General features: G+C 46.3%; 1 protein-coding gene across 1 annotated transcript; it reads right to left on the bottom strand.

Moving 5' to 3' along the window:
* Positions 1 to 7,629: 7,629 nt before the first annotated feature.
* On the bottom strand, positions 7,630 to 8,784 carry LOC148861290 (uncharacterized). Its single transcript, XM_088982467.1, has one exon. The coding sequence runs from the start codon at positions 8,703 to 8,705 to the stop codon at positions 7,779 to 7,781; it is 927 nt and encodes a 308-aa protein (XP_088838593.1). The 5' UTR covers positions 8,706 to 8,784; the 3' UTR covers positions 7,630 to 7,778.
* Between the last annotated feature and the right edge of the window lie 5,965 nt (positions 8,785 to 14,749).

Here is a 14,749-nt window from a genome sequence, read left to right as displayed (position 1 = left end):
TTTGAACCCTGCTCTGAAATTTTCAGCAAACATGGCCAGGGGTGGCCACAAGTTTGTGGTGTCGGCCCTCGGCCTCGTGGGGCCAATACTTTCATTGGGAGAATCCCTATTCCTTTGGTCGCGCTCGGATCCTCTGGGGGTGGTCCTCTCTCTTAGTACCAGGACGCCAAGCGCCCGAGGGGAGCTCTTGGCTTCACTACTACCACTCCTACTATTGGACAAGGTGGAAGAGGAACTACTAGTATCACTCTAGTCAGAGAGTTCATAAGCACTCAAGTCCAGAGTCCGAGAATGACATTGTTTGAAGGTAGGAGTCTGTTACCTAGTGTTTGAGTGAGAAAAGAAGCCTTAAAGAGTCGACTGGTTGGTAGTCGAGGTCTCTGGGATCACAAGTGAAAACTCAAGGATCGAGCGAATGGTTAGGACTTGCTTAACCAACGTCCCTATTTAAAGGAAAACATACGACTCAAATCTCTTTGATCCAATGGTCGCGAAATAGCTGACCTGATAGCCCAAATGACGCATTACATGTGGCATCAACTCTAGGTCAGGAGCGACCTGAATTGGGTGACCCTTTGCACTGTCTCACACACGGTCATGACTGGTCAACACCGACGCCCTTCCCATGCACAGACCTACACTGGATGACAATGACACTCGTACGGGGCACAGTCAACGAATGCGGATGTCTCACACCCGTGCCAGCCATTATCCTACTTTCTCGGCCCATCGTGTTCTCCCAATGAGGTGAGAAGCAAGCAAGGAAGCATTTGCCAAACAACCACCAAGAAGAGCCCTCAGCAGTCGAGGCAGACACCTCCACGCAATTGCATGATACTTTCTTCAGTCGAAGCAAGGCCTCCACCCAACACGCCATCCGACACCTCCACGCATATACGTAGTACTTTCTTCGGCCAAGGTTGAGGTCTCAGCTCAATGCACAACCGGACCTTGGCCACTACAGTCTCGAGAGTGGGGGGCAAGTGATGTAGGTATACTTGGCAAGCCTCGGATTGTGCCACGTGACGTTGACCAAATTAAATCCTGACTACACATCACCAACTGCGTCCAACCACTCCAAGGCAAGGTCAGCTATAAAAGTGGGTGCTCTTCTCAAGGTAAACACACTTACTTACTCACACTCACTCTCTTGCATTCATAATCCCAAGAAAATTCTCCTTAGCTATTAAGCTTCGAGCCCTCGTCTCAAGCTTGGACCGACCCCTCTTTGGCACTTGGTTAACTTGACTGCCAGAGTCTCCTCCCCTGGGATAACACCCGGGGTCTTTGATGTGTACTCTTATCTTGCTTACAGTTTGGACCCATCGGCCTCGTACACCAACAAAATTCCCTTGTTGCCCTCGACCCCATGTGTTTTGCTTCTTCTTGATAGTTATTCCTAGTAAAGGAGATGAAAAACAAGGAGGGTGATAGGGATGGCAATTTCCCCAGTCAAATAGGGGCCCCGCCCCACCCCAAATGGGGCAGGTTTTCCTCGGGCCTAAACGGTGACAGGGAAAATGCTTTTTCCCCAAACTAGGGATAGGGCGGGGATGTGTTTTGTATATAATTCCCCGAACTCGCCCCAAACCCAAAGGTAAAATTAGTAAAATATCTCTAGGTTTAATATTGATATTTAAAATATCTCTAAGTTTTCCATAAATTCATAAAATCCTAGAATTCCATAATTCCATTTTTGAAGTACCCCAAAGCAATATAATTCAATTCCTAAAATACCCCCAAATTCCTATATTATATGTGTAAATTGTCCACAAAATAAATAATTTTTAAGAAGTTGCCTTGGAGCGGGGAAAATTCGAGGATTACCCATCCCCGACGAGGAGTGGATGCCCTGCCCCACCGCCGAGGATGGGGCAAAGTATCTTGATTTCGGGGTGGAGATGGGGAGGGGGTGTCCCACCCCAAACCCACCCCATTGCCATTCCTAGAGGTTGATGGCTAGAACCGACACTATGTTAGGGGAGGATTCAACAACCTAGAAGATAGGATTAGAAAGGAAGGGGAAGGAAAACCGATTACAGGGAGAACAATAGTCTCTCAACAAACCAAAATAAAAGAAAAATAAAAAAACAATAAAATAGAAATCAGCAACATAGATGGCATAAAATGTAAGAATAGAAAATAAAATATAAATAAATAAATAATAAATTTGATAGAGTAGTTTCTTTTTATTTGTTCTTGTTTCTTGTTCATATTATCATGAATTGTTTGTTTGTGTCTCACCATGTGGGCCTAACCTATTGGACTCAGGAGAGGGGTGCCTAACCCCTTCCCTCTCCCATCTGAGTCTTACATTCTTACCCAAACTCGTTAGTTGGGCCTCAGGCTGCTGGAGTCTCTAAATGAAAAATGGTTTTTAATAAACATCCCGAAGGACCCATCAGCTCCATTTCACTTATCTAATGGGTGGTGATGAGGGCGGATTTGGCCCTCCAATGAAATTGTGACACCTGGCACCTCATGCAAACCAAGTGCAGCCTCTTGACAACTGGGCAGCTCGGGAAGCTCGGCAGAGCTTGCCACAGCTTACCACTTACAGACAGCTCGACATGGCTCGCCACAAGCAGCTCAGCATAGCTCGGGGAACTCGGTATAGCTAGGGGCATCTCGGCATAGGCAGCTGGCCACAGGCAGTTGGCCACTCCGCAGGCAACCTGGCATCTTATGAAGAGCTCGCCACTTAGGGGCAGCTCGGCACTTACAGGCAGCTCGCCACAGGCAGCTGGCCACTCTGCAAGCAGCCTGGCATCTTACGAAGAGCTCGCCACTTCGAGGCAGCTCGACACTTACAGGTAGCTCGGCATAGGCAGCTCGCCACTGGCAACTGGCCACTCCGCAGGCAGCCTGGCATCTTACGAAGAGCTCGTCGCTTAAGGGCAGCTCGACACTTATAGGTAGCTCGACACTTAGGGGCTGCTCGGTGTATCATAGGAATATCTCCTGCTTGACAACCGTACCTGATAGATCCGGAGACCTGCGCCCACGTCTCTCGCTAGGTGGCGCCGTGCCTGCCAGTCCTGAGAGCTGTCCCTTGACTAGCAGAGCTGTACTCTGCAGCAACTACCTGCACCCGCCACCTCAGCTCTAGCAGTAACGGCTGCGGCAGAGAGACAGAGGCGGTTACGCCTGACTTGACAGAGGCTGTTACGCTTGATTTGATAAGACACCACTATATAAGGACTCTAACCCCCAAAGACAAGGGGGAGAGAATGAAAAAATGGAGGTAGTTCCTACTCTCTAGCTCTCTCATTTCTCTCCAAGTTCTCTACAATCAGAATGCTAACTTAGGCATCGGAGAGTCCCCGCCAGGAAAATACCCCCGCGTCCTCTGATTCAGTTCTCGCAGGTTCCTTAGCTCCCACCACCTACAAAGAGGAGGAAAAGATGGAGTTCTTGCAGGTCCCTCAGCTCCCGCCGCCTACAAAGGAGAGGAGATCACCTCATACGGAGGACAGTCGGGTTGCGCTACACCAAGGCGCTCCACCATCCCCTAAGTTACAGGTCGCCTAGGAGCAGGTCAAATGACGAGTCCATCCAGGTAGCTCACCACCAGGGAGCTCATCACCAAGTAGCTCACCACCAGGGAGCTCATCACCAAGTAGCTCACCACCAGGGAGCTCGTCACCAAGTAGCTCACCACTAGGGAGCTCATCACCAAGTAGCTCACCACAAGGGAGCTTGTCACCAAGTAGCTCCCCACCAGGGAGCTTGTCACCAAGTAGCTCACCACCAGGGAGCTCGTCACCAAGTAGCTCACCACTAGGGAGCTCATCACCAAGTAGCTCACCACTAGGGAACTTGTCACCAAGTAGCTCCCCACCAGGGAGCTTGTCACCAAGTAGCTTATCACGCAGGGAGATCCACCATCCTCTCCTAGGAGCAGGTCAAATGGCGAGGCACTTAGCAAAATAAAAAATTGATACATCACAAAAAATTGGTACGTGACCAGAAACAGTTACATCAATTGGCGCCGTTTATGGGAACACGCTACAAAAAGCTAAGTTCTCATCCTACAAAAGCTAAGTCCTCTTCTCATAGAAAGCTAAGTCCTCACTTTTTAGAAATTGAATCTCTCGCTTTATAGTTTACATTTTTTTTGAACTCAAAGACTATGCAGGGAGCTAACAGACTAAGTTTACTTTCAATTCAGTTAAAGCCTCATCAGTCCTCTTCGCAAGGTCCCCCCTACAAAGATGAGCTCTTCGTGGCTTCCACGGGAGTTGGCGGCCAATAGACTACATAGGCACCCTTACTGGTCGAGTCTTCCAAGGCTCCCGTGTGAGCTGGTGAGCTAAAGTTAGTAGTGCTGCCCCCGAAGGACGACACCTGGTCAGTTTGGCACCTCACAGGTAGCTCAGCACCTGGTCAGCCCGACACCTCATAGGTAGCTCGACACCTGGTCAGTACAGCACCTCACAGGCAAAGCCTATGAGCCACATTACTACTTAAGACCTGGTCGCCTCTTCGGCACGGGCAAAGTCAAAGAAGAGTGGACTACGAGTAGCTCCCAAAGCCCACGAGCCACATTACTGCTTAAGACCCAGTCGCCTCTTCGGCATGGGCAAAGTCAAGAAGAGTGGACTACGAGTGGCTCCCAAAGCCTACGGGTCACACTATTGCTAAATACCTAGTCGCTTCCTCGGCATGAACAAAATCAGCAAAAGTGAACTATAAGTTGCCCCCATAGCCTAAGGGATACACTATTGAACTGGCGGAAACCTCCAAACCTTACAAAGCTTGCCACATACAGGCAAATCCCAAAGCCTAAGGAATTGGATCAGCACTTACTATCTCATCGGCTTACGGGCCAAAAGAAGAAATCTACTCCCTTCGCTGAGTTACTCTCAGCTCAGGAGTGGGGGGCAAATGATGAGGGCGAATTTGGCCCTCTAGTGAAATTGTGACACTTGGCACCTCATGCAAACCAAGTGCAACCTCTTGACAACTAGGCAGCTCGGGAAGCTCAGGCAGCTCGGTAGAGCTTGCCACAGCTTACCACTTACAGACAACTCGGCGTGGCTCACCACAGGCAGCTCGGCATAGCTCGCAGAGCTCGGTATAGCTAGGGGCAGCTCGGCATAGGCAGCTCACCACAAGCAGCTGGCCACTCTGTAGGTAGCCTGGCATCTTACGAAGAGCTCGCCACTTAGGGGCAACTCGACACTTATAGGTAGCTCGGCATAGGCAGCTCACCACAGGCAGTTGGCCACTCCGCAAGCAGCCTGGCGTCTTACGAAGAGCTCGCCGCTTAGGGGCAGCTCGACACTTACAGGTAGCTCAACACTTAGGGGCAGCTCGGCGTATTGCAGGAAGATCTCCTGCCTGACAACCGTACCTGACAGATCCGGAGACCTGTGCCCACGTCTCTCGCTAGGTGGCGCCATGCCTGCTAGTCTTGAGAGTTGTCCCTGACTGGTAGAGCCGTACTCTACAACAGCCGCCTGCACCCGCCACCTCAGCTCTGGCAGTAATGGCTGCGGCAGAGAGACAGAGGCAGTTACGCCTGATTTGATAGAGGCTGTTACGCCTGATTTGACAGGACACCACTATATAAGGACTCTGACCCCCAAAGACAAGGGGGAAAAAATGAAAAAATGGAGGTAATCCCTGCTCTCTATGTCTCATTTCTCTCCAAGCTCCCTACAATCAGAATGCTAACTTAGGCATCGGAGAGTCCCCGCCGGAAAAATACCCCCGGGTCCTCTGATTTAGTTCTCGTAGGTTCCTTAACTCCCGCCGCCTACAAAGAGGAGGAAAAATGGAGTTCTCACAGGTCCCTCAGCTCCCGCCGCCTACAAAGGAGAGGAGATCACCTCATACAGAGGGCAATCGGGTTGTGCTACACCAGGGAGCTCCAAGTTACAGGCCGCCTAGGAGTAGGTCAAATGACGAGTCCACCCAGGTAGCTCACCACCAGGGAGCTCGTCACCAAGTATCTCACCACTAGGGAGCTCGTCACCAAGTAGCTCACCACGCAAGGAGCTCCACCATCCTCTCCTGGGAGCAGGTCAAATGGCAAGGCACTTAGCCAAAAAAAAAAAATGATAAATCACAAAAAATTGGTACGTGACCAGAAACGGTTACATCAGGTGGCAACTCCATTTCTAGTCCAAGTGAGCCATTTCCCTGACGCTCACAATTACCTACATTGTAAATTGAAGTTTATAGTGTTGCCACATTGCAAGTTTCATCTAAGTAGTCATACAAAAAAGACATTACCCAATATTGGTTCTGGTTATCCATGTAATCGTGTCCACTTGATAAAATAAAAAAAAAAAAAACTTCTTTGTGATAGTAAGGCTGCATTTGTTTTTGGTGTAAGGTACATTTTTTTTTCTTTGGCTTCATCGAAATACACAAATTAGGGTAAGCCATCCCACATCCCTTAACCCCCAAACCCTGGTGGTAGTGGGATTTGATCCCATGTCTTTGCTACAATGAGTCAAAAATCATACCAATTAGGCCACCATCAATTGGCCTAGGAGGACAATTTTGATATAACCACATGGTGAACATGAACCATGTAGTAGGAACTTGGTCAAAAGTTGAACCAAAAAGCTGCTATTAGGGGTGGCAATGGGACTAGGATCATATTCCCCATCCCCAACTTTGATTTTGAAATAAATTCCCATCCCTGACCCCAATCCCCATAAAAGTTACCCTCCATCCTTGATACCCAACGGAGATGAATTCCCGTACTCCCGTAGGGACCTAAATCCCCAAAATTTTTATTTAAAGTATTTTTGAAAAATAGATTTACTAAAATAAAAGAATGTTTTAAGATATAAATCATATCCCCATCCCCACCCCCGCCCCTGTCAAGGCAATTTTCACCCCTGTCGTCCTGGTGAGGGAGGCTTATTTGGCCCATAACCCGGATCACCATTTCAATTGTGCAGGTCAACAAAATTGTTAACTAGCATGGCCCCATATGATGCATAGGCTTGTTAAACAAAACCCAAATTGAAGGACCCTTATGCCATTTTCAATTCAGTAAAGCCAAACTAAGTCCAATCCGAACATTGTTTTTGGATAACCTACAAGAAATAGGCTGATCTGTTCCAGTTGATAATCCAAGCCAAGTTGATGGTGTGGATAGGAGAAAATTAGGAAAAATGAAAAAAAAAAAGCTTTTTTTTGTTTTCTTTTTTTCGGTTTATAGATGAAACTTGAAACGGACTGTTCAATTGTTTTCAATCAAGACATTGCATTGATGGGGACCCTATTTTTCAAAATAAACTGTGGTGTAATTACAAATAATACCTAATTTAATCTCTTAAATCAAATAAAAATCTTAGCCTAACTAACTATTTTAATACTTACGGCTACGTACCGTGGTTCTCTCTCCCCAAAACACGTGAATGGCTTTCAATTCAACAAACTTTTGCTCCCCTAATTCTATTTATAGAAAGTTTGCTCGTATCCTTTAATGAAAAATCATCGATCATGCTTTAATTTCCTGAACCAAAATCCAAGACAAAGGACTAAGAGAGGTTCCATTACTAATATATTAGTATGGATCCCATAAAAGCGGATTGTTTAATTACAAATTAAACCTACTTTAGTGTCCTAAATCAAATAACAAAAAAAAAAAAAAAAAGAAAGAAAGAAAGAAAAAAACTCAGCCTAACTGCTTTCAAGATTTAACGTTTGATAGTGGGTATCAAACAAAATACATAGTTATGGCTTCCCGTTGCTGAACACAGGGCCAGATATCTAGTAATCCATTAAAGATGATGAACATGAGATCGATCTCACTAGACCATACTAGCGATAGCCAGACAATTGCTTGCTTGCTTAATCAGCTTATCATCAACCTCGGCCATGGGTGCTGTCACTTGAGGGATCTCCGCAAACGCATCGTCGCAAGTTCCAAAATCTGTCGACGCCGCGCTCAGCATGGAGTTTATTGTGCCTATGTCACGATCTGGGATTGCGTTCATTGCGGTTTGAAGGTTGTCCACTGCGTCGGCATAGCTTTCTCTACACACGTCCATGTAGGTAGAAAGCTGAGAGGAGGATTTGGGGTCGTGGATGATCTCTATGGACCGGTTCAGTGCAGCTTCTGCATCATGGTTGCAAGCTTTTATTAGCATTTCGAGGACTGAAACTGGATCCGTCTTCTCTGTTAAGTAGGGAGTGATGGAGGAGAGACAGAGCTCAGGGTAGTCAGCGGCGCTGCACATCTTTCTGATAGCTGGATCTATTATCTTGGGTATAGTAGAGGCATCAAACGAGGCCGAAGAAGGTGAGCCAGAAGGAGTCGGTGCGATCGTCAGAGTAGTCTCTGAAGGTGAAGGCGTTGGGGTGGGTTGTTGAGCTGGAGGAGATGCTGTGGGCTGTGAAGGTGGAGATGGAGGTGATGGGGTTGGGTGTGAAGGTGAAGGAGATGTTGTGGGCTTTGAAGGAGGAGATGGAGGTGATGGGGTTGGTTGTGAACGTGAAGGTGAAGGAGATTTTGCAGGCTGTGAATGGGGGGGAGATGATGGAGATGATGGGGTGGGTTGTGAAGGTGAAGGAGATGTTGCAGGCTGTGAAGGTGGTGGAGGTGGAGGGGTTAAATTAGAATCATGACAGAAGTGCTCCAAATTATTGCGAGGCACACAGGCGGCCTCTGCAGAGTAGAAGAGTAGAAGAGAAGAAAGGAATATGGTGAGTACTAGATAGTTATGAGAGTACCCCATAATAAATTAAGAGGAGATCAGAGAGAAAGGCAGGGAGAAAGAGGAGAAAAAAGGAGAGGAAAGAACCAGAGAGATTAAAAGAAAATGAAAGGAGAAGGTATGGGTTTAATTTTAATTGCATGGGAAGGGTCTGGTTGGCTATCCATGCAAATAGGATTTTCCGATTAAACCCAATCGATATCAACCACTTGCTTTAATTTTCCCTTGTTGTAGGGAGTTCCGTTGTTAGTTATTGTCTTTTTTTTTTTTTTTACATACACTTCTACCTCTTCCAACCTTTTTCCTGAGATTTGAATCCAAAATCCACCATTAATGACTTGTATTTTATTAGTGTTTTAATTTGGACATTATGTTGGACCTGGTAAAACTACTATTTGGAATGATGGGATTCCAATCCAGTTATCGATGCAACTGGGCTGGGTTAACCCGAATCATCCCAAAGGTAAGGGTTAGGGTTGAAATGTGTGAAACCGATTTAACTTTAGGTTGGGTTAGTGTTGAGGCCTTCACCATCTGGCCGAACCTAAACCCATATTTAACTTCATATTTGCATCTATAAATATTATATAAAATGTATATATAGATGTAAGTATATTTATGTATATATGTGCATTCACGAATGCATGTATATGTATTTTTTTCATTGCAAGTATTTATATATTTATATATGTATGTATTTATCTATCTATATTATGTGTATGCATGTATATTGAATGTCAAAAATTTTAAATTTAAAGTGATTTTTTTCTAAAACATGATAATTATGCTTTAAACATAATAGTGTTAATATTGAATTACCATGATCCCTTAGTGTAGGAAATAAGTACATTTGGCGAAATAAGGAAATAAAGAAGTTCGACCAATTTGATCCTATCCCAACTTCTGATTGATCTCAACCTGACCTAACCCGACCCGACTTGCACCCCTAAATCCAGTCCTTTGCTTGCTCATACTTTGCGGGTTTCATTTAAAAAGATTAGTTATGATTTAACAAATTCGTCTTCACCCCTTCTTAGTCCCAAGCTTCCAAATATTTTGCGGGTTTCATTTAAAAAGGTTATGATTTAACAAATCCGACTTCACCCCTTCTTAGTCCCAAGCTTCCAAGGAGATGTAGGGGACCTTCCATGGGGCAAATTTGATGTGTTTATGATCACACCACCACCTATTCATGCTGCAAATTATTCTTAATCAGATTAATTTAATCCGAGTGAACTGTTATGAGGTATCAACTACTTGACTCGGCCCTTGACAACCTTGTTTGTCTAATTTGGACTCAAATTGGATATGATCCGACTTATTTGCAGCCACACAGCAACCGGCGGTAGATGTACCATGAAATATTCATTATTTAATTCATTTTAATCACCCCCTACCCGACTGAACTTTTATGGTTGAACTCGACTACAACATATTTTTGATTGTTTGCTCTCCAATTAAAGCCATTGAACAGAGTGTTTTTGAGTTGTAGCAGGATGATATCAAGGTTGTCTTACCACGTAGTAAGTGTTCAGGTGGTACCTGAGCTAGCCGGAGTCACCACGTGTCAAGCATCGTGGTCGACTTCCTCGGACACGTCAAAATGTGGCCGCATTGCAAGAAGGAATACTAAGGAGTTAAAGTTCTATGCAGAGAAGGAAACATGTACACCCTGTTGAGGAAAGGGGAACCTCCTAAGTACCTCGATGGGTAACCTCATCTCGACAACCCCATGGACCTAATCTGACTACAACATGGATGCTTGACTATATAAAGGCATCTCCCCCTCAAGGTAAAGGACTTTTGACTCCCAACTGACCTCAACACCCATTGCATTCAAGGTAAAGGCATTTCCTTACTCGCCTCGACCGATCTCTCGTCTTTTACTAACTTGAGCGCAGAGTTCCTACATGGGGAATAACTCCTCGGGCCTTTGACTCTTCTTGTGCTTGCAGGTCACCTCAGTGCATGTCTTCATCCTTCCACCTCGGCCTCATCCAATTGGCAAGACTATCTGACTGTGTCCTCGGTTCGGGCCACATCGGATCAGACAACATCATATTGGCATCATTTATGGGAAACACACAAAAACAACCATGCCTAAGAACACTTTTGACCACTCTGGAGCTCACTCCCCATTTCAAGGATCCTGCTCACTACGTAGATCCCTGCTATGAGAGATCTAGCCATAGGTAAAGGTCGACCCTGCCCAAATCCACTCCCTATAGCAAAAGGTTGATTGTATAACCATGATGATGGAAGCACTGGGACAACCGGGACAAGCCCATCCAGCTACTCTCCCCACTGTGTAGGTGCTCACGATGGTTGATCCTCGGATTAAGGACCCCAAAAAGCACCCTATAGAGTGGCAAAAGACCAAACCAGAACATGAGTGGTCCCAACCATCTTGGAAGTCCAACTCTTAACCTCAGACCTGAGCCAATGACGCTCATAGTCGGTTCCATCACATCGTCACTCAACTCCCCACCAAAGAGTGGCTCGGCCAATGCTCACACCAGCAATCTTTGATCTCATTGGCCGAGCCCAGCTTCCGAGCTGGAGCATAACCAGGCAAACCGTAGCAAGGCTCCTCTGGTGAACCGACTAGAAAAAGTGTACCCAACCAAAGAGCTAGTGTTCGTGCAAGAGGTCGTGGACGAGCTCCCTCCTCCTAGGTGGCGATCCCCACTGTTTGAAAAGTACGATAGAACCTCAAACCTAAGTGATCACCTTGAGAGGTTTAAAGTGATGATGATGCTCCAGGGTGTGTCATGGACCAAGGTGTGAACATCTCGGAGGAACCTCAGATCCATGGGTTCAAAGCCTTTGTCGCAACCCTCCAAGGTGTGGCTCGGACCTGGTATGCCACCCTACCACTACGGTCTATCGCCACCTAGGACCAACTCAAGACGTAGTTCTTGGCACAACTCACCACCATCCGAAGACATTGGAAGACCTTGACCAGCCTCATGCAAGTGTGGCAAAAGGAAGGACAAAACTGAGGGAATACTTGACAAGGTTTAATACCAAGGCCTTCCAAGTCCAATACCTAGACCAGTCAATTGTTGTAGTTGCCATCATGAATGGACTGTGCTCGTCCAGGTTCAACGTCTCCTTAGAAAAGAATCCTCTAGAAAATCTGACCGTGTTCATAACACATGCACAAAACTACATGAACGCCGAGGAAGGTCAAGCTCTGTGGAGGCGAGAAGAAGAATCTCGACATGATAAAAAATGCTGATACTAAAATGACAGAAAGGCAGACCACAACAAGAGACCGAACCGTCGTAGAGACTGCAGACCAAGGACTCCACCACTGACGTGTCGCAACTTCACCCCACTCAACACATCACGTATCGAGCTATTGATTCAAATCCATGACCATAGCTTCATCAATAAGAGGAGAGTTGCTGAGACCTTTGTCACCACTAGAAAGACCTCGTCCAACACGGATACCTCTGTGAATTTGTCGACATCAAGGAAAAGAAGCCTAGGGAAGAGCACGACTGAGCTGAAGTGCTCGTAGCCCCTTCGGCTGGAGTCATTGCTGTATGCACCGTGGCCAACCTATCGAAGACCTTGTCCAGGTACCCCTCTTCGATGATGACTCAGAGAAAACTGTCTAGATAGGGTCTCTCCTAGAGGGTGGTCTCCATGACAACATTGTCTAGTTTCTAAGGGCTAACACTAATGTGTTTGCCTAGTTTGCAGCTGACGTGCTGGGGACTGACCCCAAGGTCATAACCCATCGACTCAACACTGACCCATGCTATCAATTCATTAGGCAGAAGAAGAGGAGCTTCACCTCTGAACGGTTGTAGGTGATTAATGAAGAAGTATAGAGGCTGCTAGACACCGGCTTCATCCGAGAAGTGACCTACTCAAAGTGGTTGGCAAATGTGGTGATGGTAAAAAAGGCCAATAGGAAGTAGAGGATCTCAATCGACTTCACCAACCTCAATCGAGCCTGCCCAAAGAACAACTTCCCCCTGTTGAGGATAGACCAGCTCATCGACGTGATGACAAGGCACGAGCTCTTGAGCTTCTTAGATGCCTTCTCTGGATACAACCAAATCCAGATGCATCTAGACGACCAGGTGATGCCCTTCGGGGATAAGAAAGTCAGCACTACTTATCAAAGGTTGGTGAATCATATCTTTAGAGAACAACTCGCTAGAACATGGAGGCATATGTCAATGATATGCTAGTAAAGTGCAAAAAGGTAGAGTAGCACTTGGGCCGATCTAGACGAAGTCTTCAACCTCCTTCAATAGTACAGCATGAAGTTAAGCCCAACAAAATGCACTTTTGGGGTTGGCTCCGATAAGCTTTTAGGTTTCATGGTCACACAAAGAGGAATTGAAGTGAATTCGAAGAAAATCTAGGCCATCTTGAACATGTAGTCACCACAAACACACAAATAAGTGCAATGTCTCACAGGATGAATAGCTGCACTGAGTATATTCATGTCAAAGTCCATGGACCGATGTCTGTCCTTCTTCAAAGCCCTCAAAAGGTGAAGGTTTTCCAATGGATCAAGGAGTGTGAGTGGTCTTTTCAAGAGCTAAAATAGTACTTGAGCTCGCCTCCCTTGCTCACAAAGTTAAACCCCAACGACCAACTCCTGCTCTACCCTCTACCCCCTAGTGAAAGAAGATCAGACCCAAAAGTTGATCTACTACACCAACAAGGTCCTCAGGCCCTACTTTTAAGCATACAACATCTGGGTTCTAATAGACCAACCACTGAAACAAATATTGCAGAGGCTGGAAATATCTGGCTGGACAATCAAATGGAGCATGGAGCTAAGTGAGTTCAACATCGATTGTCCTCCTCAGCCTGCTATCAAAGCCCAAGCCCTGTCCGAATGCACTTTCTTAGTCCAGGACCTAGCCAAAGGCTCCCTAGCTTGGACACTACATCAATGGAGCGTCCAATTGACAAGGGAGTGGTGCCGGTTTCATACTCCTTGGATCGGATGACATCGTTCATGAGCATGCACTATGGTCAAGTTCAAGGCATCAAATAACGAAGTGGAATACAAAGCCCTAATAGCCAGGTCAACTCTACCGCAAATCGCACACTCTTCCTTACTTGAGGTGTCTCCCTCCGGCTGAAGCCGATTACATACTTAGAGAGATAATGTAAGCATCTACGGAGACCATCCTAGTGAGTGGACCCTAAAATACAAAGCACTCTAGAAGGGTACTTTTGGCCCACCATGAAGCAAGATGTGACCCAGCTTGTCCGGAAGTGTGACCACTATTAGAAGCACTCCAATCTGCATCACCAACCAACGGCCCTACATACGTCAATCCTTAGTCCATGGTGCTTCGCTCAGTGAGGAATGGGTAGCCTCGGAAACTTCCCTACCATGGCTAGCCAGAAGAAGTTCCTCCTCGTCGCCGTAGACTACTTTATCAAGTGAGTCGAAGCTGAGCCCCTAGTACGCATCACCGCCCAAAACACTCAAGGCTTCCTATGGAGGAACATAATTTGTCACTTTAGTATCCATCAGGTGCTCATCATTGACAATGGCTCTCAATTCATTGATAGAAAGTTCAAAAACTTCTACACCAAGCTCATAATAGACCATTGTACAACAATAGTGCACCGACCTTAGGGCAATGGATAGACCGAAGTGACTAGCCAAACCCCATTGCATGACCTAAAGATGAGGATTGCTAAGGCCAAGGGCAAGTGGGCAAAAGAGCTACCAAGCATCATCTGGGCTTATAGAACAATGTCGAGGGCAACTACCAAAGAAACCTCATTCAGTTTAGCGTTCATAGTCGAGGCAGTGATCCCTACAAAAATTGGACCTCCCACACTCTAGACCAAGCTCTACAATGAAGAAATGAACAATGAGGACCTATGGGCCGAGCTAGATCTGGTGGAAGAGGCCCAAACAGAGCACATGTTAGGCAAGTGGCATAGTAGTAAAAGATGGCCAAGTACTACTACACCAAGGTCCACCGCTAAGAGTTCAAGATAGGAGACCTCATCCTTCGCAAGGTCATTGTGCCCAAGGAGTTAGAGCAATGGGAATTTAAAGATGTACTACC

This window comes from Nelumbo lutea, chromosome 4 (genome assembly GCF_056320005.1).
Source record: "Nelumbo lutea isolate HS-2025 chromosome 4, American lotus-T2T, whole genome shotgun sequence".
NCBI classification, from domain to species: domain Eukaryota; kingdom Viridiplantae; phylum Streptophyta; class Magnoliopsida; order Proteales; family Nelumbonaceae; genus Nelumbo; species Nelumbo lutea.
The sequence above is the reverse complement of the archived record's forward strand: the minus strand, read 5'-3'. Positions and strand labels throughout refer to the sequence as shown.